At 39.1% G+C, this 17,860-nt stretch overlaps 1 protein-coding gene across 1 annotated transcript in view; it reads left to right on the top strand.

Annotated features, from left to right (window-relative positions):
- Positions 1-17,860, top strand: part of RFX8 (regulatory factor X8) — a 107,999-nt gene that overhangs the window by 18,945 nt on the left and 71,194 nt on the right. Inside the window, 1 exon segment of the mRNA XM_066266496.1 lies at positions 357-418. Coding sequence (XP_066122593.1) covers positions 357-418 — 62 coding nt within the window.

Raw genomic sequence — 17,860 nt, 5'->3', positions numbered from 1 at the left:
TGAGGGGAAATATTTATAGTAACTGTGGAGGAAAGGAAGTGGAAAATAAGACTGCAGGCATGCTAGTTATGTGATGTCAGTTATTTCATGTATATACCCATAAAATGTACATGCATATTGAGGCTTTGATAAAAGATTTCAAGAAACCATATTGAGGTTTAGATGGTGGTTTCCTCTGAGTGCTATGCTTTTTTCTTTGTACAATACTTGCCTGATTTTTCTAAAATTTCATTTATATATATTTTCTTTATCATCAGAAAAGAGGAAATACAATTTAAACAGTGTGAGAGAAGAAATCAGAAGTTTTATTTCTAAATTTTTTAATTCAAACTTTAAATTTGGCTTAGTTTTTTTAGCTTGTGTGCTTGGTTTTTCCTGATTTTTGCACCCAGAAGCTAGGCACAAGAGGATGTGCCAGGTAGGTTTATCATTTTTGTTTTATTTTAAATGTTAAAAACAAACATTCTGAGGAAAAAAATCCAAAACTAAACAAACTATAAATATCAACCTTCCCAGAGAGTTCTCATAATTCAAATAGAAATCTTAGTGCCTAAAATAATTCTAGTAATGTTAGAACTGTATTTTAATTTATATATTTTTTGGAATTTTGTTAAAACACAAAAGCAACAATATATCTTTTGTTTCAACACCTTAAATATTTAGAGATGTAAATGTTTAGTTGTTGAAATATTTAAATAATTACACGCATAGAATAATAAACCTGTTTGTGCTAAAATTTCTAAGGTTTCATATAATTATTTTATTTGTTTTATATTCAAGAAAGTAGAAACCCAGGCTATATTTTTAACACAAAAATAAATTTCAGAGTTACTTGGTGCATGGTGTTGTAACTGTCACTCAATTACGATTATAATTTGCTCTTTGTTTAAAATGAAGAGAAATCAGGAGAGATTGGGAAATCAGCGAGAAGAGTGGAAGCCAAATTAGGAAAGGGGGCTCCCACCCATGTAGGTGTTGAAGATAGTGGAAGATTTTGCCAGACTCAATATTGGGCAATAGTTCATTTGAAAGCTTCTTGTTTTATAGCTGTGCACCTGGACAAGTGGCTGCCATTTCCCTGGCTCAGTGGGTGAAGACTGGGATGCAGAGGATAAGCCAGCCTCCTGACTGGCTGTCAGAGCTCAAGCCCGGCTCCCTGGACCTTGGTGTAGCTTCACTTTACCTTAAGATGTTAATGGTGGCAGCAGCAGGAGGCTTTCCCTGTTGTATCTTTAAGATGAGAGTGTCATAAATTAAGAAAGCATAGTAGAATACTCAAGCTCATTTTGAAACTGATGTGTTTGTAATAATATGAAATTATCTACCTACCTGAGCTTGATCAGGCTGACTGACTGGTTCACTTTTCCTAATAAATGATAAAAGCTGGAGAAGAACCCTAAGTCTTTATTAGCTATTGTATTTCCCCATGAATAAGACACGCCTTTATTTTGGGGTCCAAAATTTGGAAAAAAAATTACGTAAAGTTATTAAACTCAAGTTTGATTCATTATATAACTCCTAATCCAAGTGAAAAAGTGAGAAATGCAAGTAAAATAATCTACAACTACTGTATAAGACACATCCAGTTTTTAGACCCCAAATTATGGGGGGAAAATGCGTCTTATACATGGGGAGATACATTAGTCTATTCTGAGTCTTCTACAAAGCCTGTCAGTGGTTAGACACAATCTTTAAGACAGCCTTTTGAGAGAAATGGCGCCGTGAGGAGGGTTTCCAATACCTCTCCACAAAATTTCAACAAGTTCGACAACTAGAGACAGAAAAAAATTATCTCAGGAGCATCTGTAAGACCCACACACCAAACAAAGGTACTATTGGGCAAAAAGGTGCTAAATATATAATTGACCCGAGGGAAATAAGACGGAGAATGGAATACTCCACCTTCTTCATTTACCTGAGCAAGGGCTGCTTTCACTTGGAACTGAGAGAAAGTTAGAGATAGGGGCATAGAAAGAGCTGTGCTGGGGCAGAGACATTCAAGCAGAAGAAAGAGTGTGCCTGCAGCAGCTCAGCCCACATGAGCTAACACTGGCAGTGGACCCCGGCAGAGGTGGGTGAGCAGTGGCCTTCATTACTCCTGATATCCTGGTTGGTGAGTGTGAACAGTGTGCGAGTGGTTTCTCCTAGTGCCCTGGGTGTGGGCGCCTGCATTCCCAGACAGAGGGGCAGGGTCAGAGACGGTCAGCAGTAGCCTTCTGCGTGGGCTGTGACCAGAGTCTGGGCGTAATCCCTGCTCCCCTAACAACAGCGAGCAGGGAGTGTGTGAAAGTTGACTTCCCTACACCCAGACCTCTCTGGGCAGGTGGGGCACCTCTACCAGGCTAACAAAGCACATTTCCAGGGAAGAAAAAAAATACAGAAGTGCTAGGGGGAGGGGCACGCAGGCAGCTTGCAGACAGTCTTTGGAGCAGATCCATGGATCCAATTGCTAAAATTAGCTTAACCCACAGTCTGCATACTGCCTAGCTGGTTTACGCCGGCAGCGGTTCTGGCTGACAAAGTCTTCTTTCTCAGGTACACAATCTAAGAGAAGAGATGTGATATTTTTTAGAGCCTCTTGCTCAGCTCGCAGTAGCTGAGGCAACTTTATGCCAGCTGATACAGGGTGAAAAACACATTCTTATGGAACAGATTTCAGAGAACACTGCAGAAGTTGGACAGGCTAGGCTGTAGGCTTTTTAACAAGGGAGAAGCCTGCAGAGAGCAATCCCACAGAACGCTAAAGCAAATTTAACTAGACATACCCGGGGAACCTTAGAAAGGAACCTGAACAGAAGACAATATGCCCTCTTACCTGCTTAAGCTGGTGGCTTTGATCAGCAGAGTTTTCATACTCAGGACTGTGTGCTAAAAGGAGGGACTTGGCAGCTTTTAAGAATTCCTGTTCTGCAGGCAGTGACTAGAGCATCTTCCTGACAGCCAATGCAAGTAACAAAGTGCAAAATCCTGGGGAGAGGGGTCCCACAGAGTGCTAAGGCATACTAGACATGCCTGGAGGCTCATAGAAAGACACCTTGAAAGCAATTGTCTCTCAGCCCTGCCTGATTACGCTGGCGGCTCTGAATGGCAGAAACTTACCCAGAGCCCTGTGCTGAGTGGGGATAGAATGGGGATTTGCCAGCTCTTAGGGCCTCTTACTCTCCAGGCAGTGGCAGGGGCAACTTCATAGCTGGATCACCAGGCTGCTAATTCAGGAAGAAGAGACTTGGAGAGAGGCTCAAGAAAAATGGACTCTCCCATTGTTGGAGCCTGCAAATGCTAACAAGCCCCGACTACCAATGAGAGTGAGGCCTAGTGTATGACACCGCCATAGCAACGTATCAACTACAAATCTCTACCTAAGCGTGCCACAGGGGCAAAACCTGGGATACAGTGCCACAGACCAGAAAGAGGGAGAAGAAAACCTCTCAAAATCAAGAATAATCCACAGTCTTTATAACTCTTTCCACTTTTTTTTGTTTCTTTCATTTTCTTATTTTTATTTTTTTCTTCCATCTTGGTTCTTTTATCCTCTGCTCATCATAATCTTTTTTCTTCATTTTGAACCACATTACCCATACGTGTTACATTTCCCATTTTTTCTTTTCTTTTTCTTTCTCTCCTTTTTTCCTTCTCTCTTAGTTTCTTCTTTTCTCTTTCACTTTTCCTCTCATTCAATCCTCACTCACAAACAAATTATTTTATTTTGGATTCAAATTCTTTCTTTGTGGCATTCTGTGTGGTTTTAACTTTGCTTTTTAACTCATTAGCATTCTCCCCAACCCTGGCTCTACATTTTATGTACTCTTTTTGTTCCACTTAATACAATAGTATTTGTCTTTTTTTCTTGTTTTCTTCTTATCTCTTTAACTATATTTATCATTTGCCCATCATTTGCAAGCAAATTATTTTATTCTTGATCCAATTTTTTTCCTTTTTTGCATTTTGTGGGTCCTTACCTCGTTTTTTACCCCTTTGTCACTTCCCCCCAACTCAGGCCCTCCGTTCTAGGTAGTTTTTGTTCCATTTAGCACACTATAATTCTCAGTTTTTCACAGTATTTTTTTAAATAATTCTTTTTTAATTTTTTTAAATTTATTTTTTTTACTTTTTATTCTTTATTAATTCTCATTAGTGTTATTAACAAAACCACCCTCAGATGCCATTAAGGAAAAGGAAATTGAATATCATGAATACAAAAGACAGAGATGTAGCACAGATAGATGAGGAAAAATCTATAGATTTCTATTTAAAATAGAAATCCTAAGAATACTCAGAGATATACAAGAAAACATAGAAAGGCTATTTAGGGAGCTCAAAAGTAACTCAATGAACAGAAAGAATATTACCAAGGAAATTGAAACTATGAAAACAAATAAAACAGAGATTAAAAACACAATTCATGAACTGAAAAATGAGGTAACAAGCTTAACTAATAGAACAGGCCAGATAGAAGAGAGAATTAGTAACATAGAAGACAGGCAACTTGAGGCACAACAGAGAGAAAAGGAGAGAGTCTCACAAATTTAAAAAAAATGAGAAAGCACTACAGGAATTGTCTGACTCCATCAAAAAGAGTAACATAAAAATAATAAGTATATCGGAAGGAGAAGAGAGAGAAAATGAAATGGAGAACATATCCAAACAAATAATAGATGAGAACTTCCCAAGCCTATGGGAACTAAAGCCTTGAATTCAAGAAGCAAACAGAACACCGAGTTATCTTAAGCCCAACAAACCTACTCATGGCACATCATAATGAAATTGGCACAAACCAATGACAAGGAAAAAATTCTCAAGGTAGCCAGAAAACAGAAGAATACAACATATAAGGGAAGGCCAATTAGAGTATCATCAGATGTCTCAGCAGAAACTCTACAAACTAGAAGAGAGTGGACCCCAATATTTAAAGTTCTGAAAAAGAGGAACTTCCGGCCAAGGATACTATACCCATCGAAGCTATCCTTCAAATACAAATGAGAAATAAAAACATTCACAGATACAGAAAAGGTGAGGGAATATATCATCAGAAAACCCACACATCAAGAAATACTAAAGGGGGTTTTCCAACCAGATACAAAGAACAAACCAAAACAAAACTACAAATAAAAGCTCCACCAAGAACACAATAAAATCAAATTTAAACTGTGACAACAAAAACAAAAAGAGGAGAAGATGAAGATTAACAGTAGCAAAGCATTCATAAGATAGTATACTACAATGAACATGGTAGGAACCCTTTCCATTACTTTATGGTAACCAACCCTGAAAAAACCACCATGAAGCACATGACTTGAAAAAAGAAGTAACAGAGAAAAGAAGTATGGGTCACAACCAAACAAAAACAAATGACAGAAAAACAAAAGAGAGAATCAAACAAGATACAAAACTAACAGAAAACAATATATAAAATGGCAATAGAAAACCCTCAAGTGTCAATAATTACACTAAATGTAAATGGCTTGAACTCACCTATAAAAAGACAGAGAGTAGCAGAATGAATTAAAAAAGAAAATCCAACTGTATGCTGCCTACAAGAAAAACATCTAAGCAACAGGGATAAAAAGAAGGGCTGGAAAACAATACTCTAAGCAAATATCGAAAAAAAAAGCAGGTGTAGCAATACTCATATCTAACAATGCTGACTACAAGACAGCAAAAGTAATCAGAGACAAAAAAACAGTCATTTCATAATGATTAAGGGGACAATGAATCAAGAAGAAATAATACTTCTTAATATATATGCACCAAACCAAGGAGCACCAAAATATATAAGACAGCTACTGACTGACCTAAAAACAAAAACTGACAAAAATACAATCATACTTGGAGACCTCAATACACCGCTGACGGCTCTAGATCGTTCATCCAAACAGAAAATCAGTAAAGAAATATTGGCTTTAAATGAAACCCTAGAGCAATTGGATATGATAGACATCTACAGGACATTTCATCCCAAAGTGACAGAGTATACATTTTCTCTAGTATACATGGAACATTCTCAAGAATTGACCACATGTTGGGCCACAAAAATAACATCAGCAAATTCAGAAAAATTGAAATTGTACAAGCACATTTTCTAATAAAGCCTTGAAACTAGAATTTAACTGAAAAAAAGAGGTAAAAAAAAACACAAAAATGTGGGAAACTAGACAAAATACTTTTAAAAAATGAGTGGGTCAAAGAAGAAATAAGCACAGAGATCAAAAGATACAGACAAATGAAAATAACAATACGACATATCAGAATCTCAGGGATGCAGCAACAGCAATAATAAGAGAGAAGTTCATATCACTATAAGTAAACCACTTAACTTCACATCTTAAGGAACTAGAAAAAGAAGAACAAAGACAACCCAAAACCAGCAGAAGAAAGGAAATAATAAAAATGAGAGCAAAAATAAATGAAATAGAGAGATGAAGTCAGAGTAATGGCGGGGTAGGAAGCGATACTGATAAATCTCCCCCAAAACTCAACAAGATCTTCAACCAGAAACAGAAAAACCTATACTTGGAGCTTCCAGATGCTTCGCAATACATCCAAAGGTATGATTGAGTGAAAAATTGGCTAAATATATAACCAAACCCCGAAGGAAAAAGGGAGTAAGAAATGCTCCGCCTTCCTCACTAACCTAAAAAGGGCGGCTTTCTCTGGTAACTGTGAATATAGAAACTGAGGCGGGCAAAGGGGGTGAATAGATCCAGGCCGCCGCGGCACAAACGGCCGAACCAGGCTGTGGCTCACAGATCCAAGCCGAGGAAAATCTGATCCTGTGGCAACCCGGGCAATACAAGCTAACACTCGCGCCAAACCCAAAGAAAGAAAGACAAGCGGAGCGGCCATTTTACCCGGTCTCCTGGTCGGTGCGCAGTTAGTGGGCGAGAATTTCTTCCTAGGCCCCGAGAGTGGGTGCCCGTGTTGCCCCACGGAGAGGCAGGGTCAGAGGCCTTTCTGTGGGCCGAGGACAGAGTCTCTGGGCAGCCCCAGCGCCCTGGGAAAGCCACGCACGGGAGGGAGTGAGAACTACTTCCAACGGCGGAGATTTTCCGTGCTGGTGAGGGTTTCACTCAGAGGGAACCGCGGCCGGCCTCATATCCTGGTGTGCGCGCGCAGATAAGGAGTGAGTGATTCCTCCGAGTGCCTCCGCAGTGCGCGCCGGTGTTATCGCAGAGAGGGGCAGAGTCAGGGGCCTTTGTGTGGGCCAAAGCGGAATCTCGAGCCGCCCCAGCGCCTTGCAAAAGCCGCGCACGGGGACGGAGCGAGACTCAATTCCAATGCTGCAACTTTTCCCTGCGGTTGGGGGTTTCACTCAGAGCGTGAGACTGCTGGCTGGATATCCTGGTCGCAGACAGTGAGTGAGAGTTTCCTCCAAGCGCCCCCCAGAAGTGGGCGCCCGCTTGTGTTACCGGACAGAGTGGCAGAGCCAGTGGTCTTTGAGTGGGCGGAAAGCCCGCCTGATTATGCTAGCAGCTCTGATTGACTGAGCCTTACCCAGAGCCCTGTGCTGAGTGGAAATAGAGTGGGGAGTTGCCAGCTCTTTGAGCCTCTTACTATCCAGGAAGAGGCAGCAGCAACCCCATAGCTGGATTATCAGGCTACTAATTGAGGAAGGAAAGACTAGGAGAAAGGCTCCAGGAAGACGGACTCTCTCACTGTCGGAGCCTATAAATGCTAATGAGCCTCGACTCCCACGAGACTAAAGCACAATACATGACATTGCCATAGAGACTTATCAACTGCAAACCTCTACCTGAGCGTGCCAAAGGGGCAGAACCCGGGGTACAGAGTCACCGACCAGGAAGAGGGAGAGAAAAGAAAAAGCAAGAAGATAACCTCTCAAAATCAAGAATAATCTGCAGACTTTATAACCTATCACATTTTATTATATTTGTTCATTTGTTTCTCTTATCTTCATTCTTGATACTTTTTTTTCTTCCTCCAATTTGGCCGATTAACTCTCTACTGGTCTTACTCTCTCCTCTCCTTGAACTACACTACCCATAAGTGTTACATCTCCCATTATCTTTTCTCTTCTCTTCCTTTCTCTCTATGAGGGTTGCACTCCAAAACCCTTAACTCTCTCTATCTCTCCTTTCTTTTTTCTTCTTTTAGTGGTTCCCTCTTTTTTTCTCTCTCTCTCTCTCTTTCTTTTCTCCCTCTATATTAGTTTCTTCCTTTCTCCTTTACAACTCCTCTCATTCAAACCTCAATAACAAACAAATTATCTTATCTGGGACTCAAACCTATGTTTGTGGCATTTTGGGGGGTTTTTACTTCACCTTTTTAACTCACTAGCAGTGCTCCCATCACTGGCTCTCCATATTATCTAGTTCTTGTTCCACTAAATACAATAGTAAGTTTTTAATTTGTCCCCCCATTTTTCCGTTTTCCTCTTATTCCTCTCATGATAACTCTTAGACAACCAACACCTAAAAGCAAATCATTTTATTCTTGACCCAAATTTTTTCCTTATTTGCTTTTTGTGGGTCCATACGCTATTTTTTTTTTTCTTTTTTCGTTTTTTTTTTTTTCCTTTTTTTTTTTTTTTTTTTTTTTCTTTTTTGCCCCTTTATTACTTTTCCCCAATTCAGGCCCTCCATCACAGGCATTGTTTGTTATAACTCACAGTCCACCACAAGATTTTCTCAAGAAAGAGGGGAGAGAAGAGGAGAGGAAAAAAGGAGGGTGGGAATAATTTCCTTTTTTTAAAAATTTTTATTTTATTTTATTTTTCTTTATTTCATTATTAATTTTTTTAAAAAAAACAACTCTTTTCGATTTTTTATTTTTTTTATTTTTTTTTAACTTTTTATTCTTTATTAAATCTCATTAATACTATCAACAAAACCACCCTGAGATGCCATTAAGGAAGAGAAAATCGAATATCATGGATACAAAAGAAAGAGAGGTAACACAGCTAGATGAGGAAAAATCTATGGAGAAAAAATTTAATATATTGGAAACCTTGGAGCTAAATGACAGAGAATTCAAGATAGAAATCCTAAAAATCCTCCGAGATATACAAGAAAACACAGAAAGGCAATATAGGGAGCTCAGAAAACAACTCAATGAACACAAAGAATATATGTCCAAGGAAATTGAAACTATAAAAACAAATCAAACAGAGATGAAAAACTCAATTCACGAGCTGAAAAACGAAGTAACAAGCTTAGCTAATAGAACAGGTCAGATAGAAGAGAGGATTAGTGAAATAGAAGACAAGCAACTTGAGGCACAACAGAGAGAAGAAGAAAGAGACTCAAAAATAAAAAAAAATGAGATAGCCCTACAAGAATTATCTGACTCCATCAAAAAGAATAACATAAGAATAATAGGTATATCAGAGGGAGAAAAGAGAGAAAATGGAATGGAGAACATACTCAAACAAATAATAGATGAGAACTTCCCAAGCCTGTGGAAAGAACTAAAGCCTCAAGTTCAAGAAGCAAACAGAACTCCAAGTTTTCTTAACCCCAACAAACCTACTCCAAGGCATATCATAATGAAATTGACACAAACCAACAGCAAAGAAAAAATTCTCAAGGCAGCCAGGGAAAAGAAGAATACAACATATAAAGGAAGGCCCATTAGATTATCATCAGATTTCTCAGCAGAAACTCTACAAGCTAGAAGAGAGTGGACCCCAATATTTAAAGTCCTGAAAGAGAGGAACTTTCAGCCACGAATACTATACCCATCAAAGCTATCTTTCAAATACGAAGGAGAAATAAAAACATTCACAGATATAGAAAAGATGAGGGAATTTATCATCAGAAAACCCCCACTTCAGGAATTACTAAAGGGGGTTCTCCAATCAGATACAAAAAAAAAAAAAAACAGAGCCACAAGTAAAAGCTCCAAGAAGAACACAATAAAACCAAATTTAAACTGTGACAACAACAAAAAGAAAGAGGGGGAGAAGATGGAGATTAACAGTAGCAAAGGACGATGGAGTGCAAAAGTACTCACAAAATAGTTTGCTACAATGAACAGGGTAGGGACCCTTTTCATTACTCAAAGGTAACCACCATTGAAAAAACCACCACAGAAGCACATGAGATAAAAAAGATAGCAACAGAGGAAAAATGTATGGAATACAACCAAATAAAAACAAAAGATAGAAAAACGAAAGAGAAGGATCAAACTAGATACAAAACTAACAGAAAGCAAGATATAAAATGGCAATAGGGAACTCACAAGTATCAATAATTACACTAAATGTAAATGGATTAAACTCACCAATAAAAAGGCACAGAGTAGCAGAATGGATTAAAAAAGAAAATCCAACTGTATGCTGCCTACAGGAAACTCATCTAAGTAACAAGGATAAAAACAAATTCAAAGTGAAAGGCTGGAAAACAATACTCCAAGCAAATAACATCCAAAAAAAAAGCAGGTGTAGCAATACTCATATCGGATAATGCTGACTACAAGACAGGAAAAGTACTCAGAGACAAAAATGGCCATTTCATAATGGCTAAGGGGACACTGAATCAAGAAGACATAACAATTCTTAATATATATGCACCAAACCAAGGAGCACCAAAATATATAAGACAGCTACTTATTGATCTTAAAACAAAAACTGACAAAAATACAATCATACTTGGAGACCTCAATACACCGCTGACGGCTCTAGATCGGTCATCCAAACAGAGAATCAACAAAGACATAGTGGCCTTAAACAAAACACTAGAGCACCTGGATATGATAGACATCTACAGGACATTTCATCCCAAAGTGACTGAGTATACATTTTTCTCCAGTGTACATGGATCATTCTCAAGAATTGACCATATGTTGGGCCACAAAAACAACATCAGCAAATTCAGAAAAATTGAAGTTGTACCAAGCATATTTTCTGATCATAAAGCCTTGAAACTAGAATTCAACTGCAAAAAAGAGGAAAAAAATCCCACAAAAATGTGGAAACTAAACAACATACTTTTAAAAAATGAATGGGTCAAAGAAGAAATAAGTGCAGAGATCAAAAAATATATACAGACTAATGAAAATGACAATACGACATATCAGAATCTATGGGATGCAGCAAAAGCAGTGATAAGAGGGAAGTTCATATCGCTTCAGGCATATATGAACAAACAAGAGAGAGCCCAAGTGAACCACTTAACTTCCCACCTTAAGGAACTAGAAAAAGAAGAACAAAGACAACCCAAAACCAGCCGAAGAAAGGAAATAATAAAAATCAGAGCAGAAATAAATGAATTAGAGAACAGAAAAACTATAGAAAAAATTAATAGAACAAGGAGCTGGTTCTTTGAAAAGATCAACAAAATTGACAAACCCTTGGCAAGACTTACCAAGGAAAAAAGAGAAAGAACTCATATAAATAAAATCCAAAATGAAAGAGGAGAAATCACCACGGACACTGTAGATATACAAAGAATTATTGTAGAATACTATGAAAAACTTTATGCCACTAAATTCAACAACCTAGAAGAAATGGATAAATTCCTAGAACAATACAACCTTCCTAGACTGAGTCAAGAAGAAGCAGAAAGCCTAAACAGACCTATCAGTAGAGAAGAAATAGAAAAAACCATTAAAAACCTCCCCAAAAATAAAAGTCCAGGCCCTGACGGCTATACCAGCGAATTTTATCAAACATTCAAAGAAGACTTGGTTCCTATTCTACTCAAAGTCTTCCAAAAAATTGAAGAAGAAGCAATACTTCCAAACACATTTTATGAGGCCAACATAACCCTCATACCAAAACCAGGCAAGGATGGCACAAAAAAAGAAAACTACAGACCAATATCTCTAATGAATACAGATGCTAAAATACTAAACAAAATACTAGCAAATCGAATACAACAACATATTAAAAAAATAATACATCATGATCAAGTGGGATTCATCCCAGAATCTCAAGGATGGTTCAACATACGTAAAACGGTTAATGTAATACACCATATCAACAAAACAAAGAACAAAAACCACATGATCTTATCAATAGATGCAGAAAAGGCTTTTGATAAAATACAACACAATTTTATGTTTAAGACTCTCAACAAAATGGGTATAGAAGGAAAATATCTCAACATGATAAAGGCCATATATGATAAACCATCAGCTAACATCACATTAAATGGCACTAAACTGAAGGCTTTCCCCCTTAAATCAGGAACAAGACAGGGTTGTCCACTCTCTCCACTCTTATTTAATGTGGTACTAGAGGTTCTCGCCACAGCAATCAGACAAGACAAAGAAATAAAAGGCATCCATATCGGAAAAGAAGAAGTAAAGGTATCACTTTTTGCAGATGATATGATCCTATACATCGAAAACCCCAAAGAATCCACAAAAAGACTACTAGAAACAATAAGCCAATACAGTAAGGTCGCAGGATACAAAATTAACATACAGAAGTCAATAGCCTTTCTATATGCCAACAATGAAACAACTGAGAAGGAACTCAAAAGAATAATCCCCTTCACGATTGCCACAAAAAAAATAAAATACTTAGGAATAAACATAACAAAGAATGTAAAGGACTTATATAATGAAAACTATAAACCATTGTTAAGGGAAATCGAAAAAGATATAATGAGATGGAAGAATATACCTTGTTCTTGGCTAGGAAGAATAAATATAATCAAGATGGCTATATTACCCAAAGCAATATACAAATTTAATGCCATTCCCATCAAACTTCCAATGACGTTTTTTAAAGAAATAGAGCAAAAAATCATCAGATTTATATGGAACTATAAAAAACCCCGAATAGCCAAAGCAATCCTAAAGAAAAAGAATGAAGCTGGGGGCATAACAATACCTGACTTCAAACTCTATTATAGGGCCATGACAATCAAAACAGCATGGTATTGGCAGAAAAATAGACACTCAGACCAATGGAACAGAATAGAAAGTCCAGAAATAAAACCACATATATATAGTCAAATAATTTTTGATAAAGGGGCCAAGAACACACAATGGAGAAAAGAAAGCCTCTTCAATAAATGGTGCTGGGAAAACTGGAAAGCCACATGCAAAAGAATGAAACTGGACTACAGTCTCTCTCCCTGTACAAAAATTAACTCAAAATGGATCAAAGATCTAAACATAAGACCTGAAACAATTAAGTACATAGAAGAAGACATAGGTACTCAACTCATGGACCTGGGTTTTAAAGAGCATTTTATGAATTTGACTCCAATGGCAAGAGAAGTGAAGGCAAAAATTAATGAATGGGACTACATCAGACTAAGAAGTTTTTGCTCAGCAAGAGAAACTGATAACAAAATAAACAGAAAGCCAACTAAATGGGAAATGATATTTTCAAACAACAGCTCAGATAAGGGCCTAATATCCAAAATATACAAAGAACTCATAAAACTCAACAACAAACAAACAAACAATCCAATAAAAAAATGGGAAGGGGATATGAATAGACACTTCTCCCAGGAAGAAATACAAATGGCCAACAGATATATGAAAAGATGCTCATCTTCTTTACCTATTAGAGAAATGCAAATCAAAACAGCAATGAGATACCACCTCACACCTGTTCAATTAGCTGTTATTAGCAAGTCAGGTAATAGCAAATGTTGGAGAGGCTGTGGAGAAAAAGGAACCCTCATACACTGTTGGTGGGAATGTAAAGTAGTACAACCATTATGGAAGAAAGTATGGTGGTTCCTCAAAAAACTGCAAATAGAACTACCTTATGACCCAGCAATCCCTCTACTGGGTATATATCCCCAAAACTCAGAAACATTGATACGTAAAGACACATGCAGCCCCATGTTTATTGCAGCATTGTTCACAGTGGCCAGGACATGGAAACAACCAAAAAGCCCATCAATAGATGACTGGATAAAGAAGATGTGGCACATACACACTATGGAATACTACTCAGCCATAAGAAATGATGACATCGGAACATTTACAGCAAAATGGTGGGATCTTGATAACATGATACGAAGTGAAATAAGTAAATCAGAAAAAACCAGGAACTGTATTATTCCATACGTAGGTGGGACATAATACTGAAACTAAGAGACATTGACAAGAGTGTGGTGGTTACGGGGGGGAGGGGGGAATGGGAGAGGGATAGGGGGTGGGGAGGGGCACAAAGAAAACAAGATAGAACGTGACAGAGGACAATCTGACTTTGGGTGGTGGGTATGCAACATAATTGAACGACAAGATAACCTGGACTTGTTATCTTTGAATATATGTATCCTGATTTATTGATGTCACCCCATTAAAAAAATAAAATTATATAAAAAAATAAATAAAAAATAAATGAAATAGAGAACAGAAAAACTATAGAAAAAATTAATAAAACAAGGAGCTGATTCTTTGAAAAGATCAACAAAATTGACAAACCCTTGGCAAGACTCACCAAAGAAAAAAGAGAAAGGACTCATATGAACAAAATCCAAAATGAAAGAGGAGAAATCACCACAGATATCATAGATATACAAAGAATTATTGTAAAACACTATGAAAAACTATATTCCACCAATTCAACAATCTAATTCATTTACATTTAAGGTTATTATTGATATGTAATTGTTTATTGCCATTTTATTCTTTAAAACTTTATTCCTCTTTTGCTATATTCTTTTTCTCCTTTGATCTGTTTACAACAGGTCCATTAGCATTTCTTGCAGCCTTGGTTTGGTTGTAGTGAATTCCTTGAGTATTTTTTGTCTGTAAAGCTTTTTATTTCTTCTTCAATTTTAAATGATAGCCTTGCTGGATAAAGTAGTCTTGGTTGTAGGCTCTTGTTCTGCATTACTTTGAATTTTTTTTGCCATTCCTTTCTGGCCTCAAATGTTTCTGTTGAGAAGTCAGAAGTCATCCTTATGGGGGCTCCTTTGTAGGTGATAGTCTTTTTTTTCTCTAGCAGCTTTTAATATTTTCTCTTTATCACTTAGCTTTGGTATTTTAATTATGATATGTCTTGGTGTTGATTTCTTTGGGTTTCTCCTTAATGGAGTTCTCTGTGCTTCCTGAGCATGTGAGATGTTTTCCTGCCTTAATTGAGGGAAGTTTTCAGCTATGATATGCTTGAACAAAGTATCCCTTGTTCTTTCTCTTCTTCAGGAACCCCTATGATGCAGATGTTATTTCTCTTCATGTTGTCACATGTTGAAACTCTTAGAGTTTCCTCAGACTTTTTGAGTCTCTTTTCTTTTTTCTGCTCTGCTTCCGTGCCTTTATTTATCATGTCCTCTAACTCACTGATTCCATTCTCCACTTCATCCCTCCTGCTTTTAATTCTTTCCATTGTGTTCTTTTTTTTTCTTTTCTTTTTTTTTCATTTTTCTGAAGCTAGAAACAGGGAGAGACAGTCAGACAGACTCCCGCATGCGCCCGACCGGGATCCACCCGGCACAACTACCAGGGGCGACGCTCTGCCTTCCAGGGGGCGATGCTCTGCCAATCCTGGGCGTCTCCATGTTGCGACCAGAGCCACTCTAGCACCTGAGGCAGAGGCCACAGAGCCATCCCCAGCGCCCGGGCCATCTTTGCTCCAATGGAGCCTTGGCTGCGGGAGGGGAAGAGAGAGACAAAGAGGAAAGCACGGCGGAGGGGTGGAGAAGCAAATGCGCGCTTCTCCTGTGTGCCCTGGCCGGGAATCAAACCCCGGTCCTCCGCACGCTAGGCCGATGCTCTACCGCTGAGCCAATTGGCCAGGGCCTCCTTCCATTGTGTTCTTTATTTCAGCTACTGTATTTGTCATTTCTGACTGATTCTTTTTTATTATTTCATTGTCCTTCTTTATATTTGCTATCTCTTTATTTAGTTGTTCATAATGACCATCTATTGTTGTTCTAATATCTTTGAGCATCCTAACAATCGTTATTTTAAACTCTGCATCTGGTAATTTGGTTATATCTGATTCATTTAGGTCCTTTTCTGGGGATTTCTCTCGGTTCATTTGTGTTGCATTTCTTTGCCTTCTCATTTTCTCTGTGTAAAGGAAGGTTTGGCCTCTGGAGTTCACTGGGTATGGTCTCTGTTCCCTAGGTATGATCTGTCTGCAGGCCCACCACCCCCTCTTCTGTTGCTGCTTAGGGCTTTTGTGTTTGGGCATTGCCAGTGCCTGCCCATTGGGGCTGTTGCTGTGGTTTCCACCTCTTCTTCATGAGAGTGGCTGTGATCACGTGCTCGGGTGCACAAGCCTTGGTGGCCTTGGCCTCTGCCCCGCCCCCATGGGTGGCGTTATGCTCAGCCCTGAGGGCAATGGCAAGCACCTTTGCTCAGCTGTGGGTCTCTGCCTGTTTCTGGGCTTTTGCCGTGCCCTTGCAGGAGGAGCCCACTTGTGGAACAGCTGCTATCCTTGACTCTACCTGCTGGGCAGGACTGTGTGCCCATGCTCAGCTCAGTAGAAGAACTCTGCCTGTTCTGGGCTTTTGGCTCCACCTCCATGGGAGGAGCTGGCTCCCAAGTCAGGCCACAATTCTCAGTTCCATGAGCAGGGCAAGGCTGTGCTCCTGCGCCCTTGCTCAAGGGCTGGTCTCCACCCCTTCCAGGGTTCTGCCCTTCTCCCACAGGCTGGATTACAGGCTGCTGGCAGCTGGGCTTGACAGCTTTTGCATGCCTACTCCTCCCGAGCCGGGCAAAACTGAGCTCACACATAAGCCCAGTGGCTGCCAGCAGGTTTCCACCTCTGCCAACAAAACTGTGCCTCCATGTCCCGCCGCCACCCGCCCTCTGGTGAGCCCTCAGCCATGTGGGTGCGGGCACTGCAGCTCAGACCCTAACACTCACTACTGTAGACCCAAAAGCTCCCTCGTTCTAAGAAACTCTGCTCTAAGTGCCTCAGGGGAGCTTGTTTGGCTGGTGTCCTGCTTCCCTTTGCTGGTATTGCTGTTTCCAGGGGAAATATTCACTTTAGATTTGGGGAGTGACTCATCCCAGGGGTTAGGGTGGCTGTCTCCCAAAATGTTTCTCCCTGTGCCTCCTAGATTACACTCTCTTCCTACTACTCTGGTTCTCTCCTTTCTCCCCATCCCCTGGAGCCCCAGGTGAGTGGTTGTGAAAGAGGTTTTTTGCGTGGTCTCTTTAAGAAGAATCCTGGGTCTACCTCACACCTGTTCGATTAGCTATTATTAGCAAGACAGGTAATAGTAAATGTTGGAGAGGCTGTGGAGAAAAAGGAACCCTCATACACTGTTGGTGGGAATGTAAAGTAGTACAACCATTATGGAAGAAAGTATGGTGGTTCCTCAAAAAACTGAAAATGGAACTACCTTATGACCCAGCAATCCCTCTACTGGGTATATACCCCAAAAACTCAGAAACATTGATACATAAAGACACATGCAGCCCCATGTTTATTGCAGCATTGTTCACAGTGGCCAGGACATGGAAACAACCAAAAAGCCCATCAACAGATGACTGGATAAAGAAGATGTGGCACATATACACTATGGAATACTACTCAGCCATAAGAAATGATGACATCGGAACATTTACAGCAAAATGGTGGGATCTTGATAACATGATACGAAGTGAAATAAGTAAATCAGAAAAAACCAGGAACTGCATTATTCCATACGTAGGTGGGACATAAAAGTGAAACTAAGAGACATTGATAAGAATGTGGTGGTTACAGGGGGGAGGGGGGAATGGGAGAGGGAAAGGGGGAGGGGCACAAAGAAAACAAGATAGAAGGTGACAGAGGACAATCTGACTTTGGGTGATGGGTATGCAACATAATTGAATGACAAGATAACCTGGACTTGTTATCTTTGAATATATGTATCCTGATTTATTGATGTCATCCCATTAAAAAAATAAAATTATAATTCATTCACAAAAAAAAAAAAAAAGAAGAATTCTGGGTCTGAGAAATCAAACTCTTTCTCACAAACAATATCCT

This window comes from Saccopteryx bilineata, chromosome 3 (assembly GCF_036850765.1).
Source record: "Saccopteryx bilineata isolate mSacBil1 chromosome 3, mSacBil1_pri_phased_curated, whole genome shotgun sequence".
NCBI lineage: Eukaryota > Metazoa > Chordata > Mammalia > Chiroptera > Emballonuridae > Saccopteryx > Saccopteryx bilineata.
Note: the sequence above shows the minus strand (reverse complement) of the source record. Positions and strands in the feature narration are given on the sequence as shown.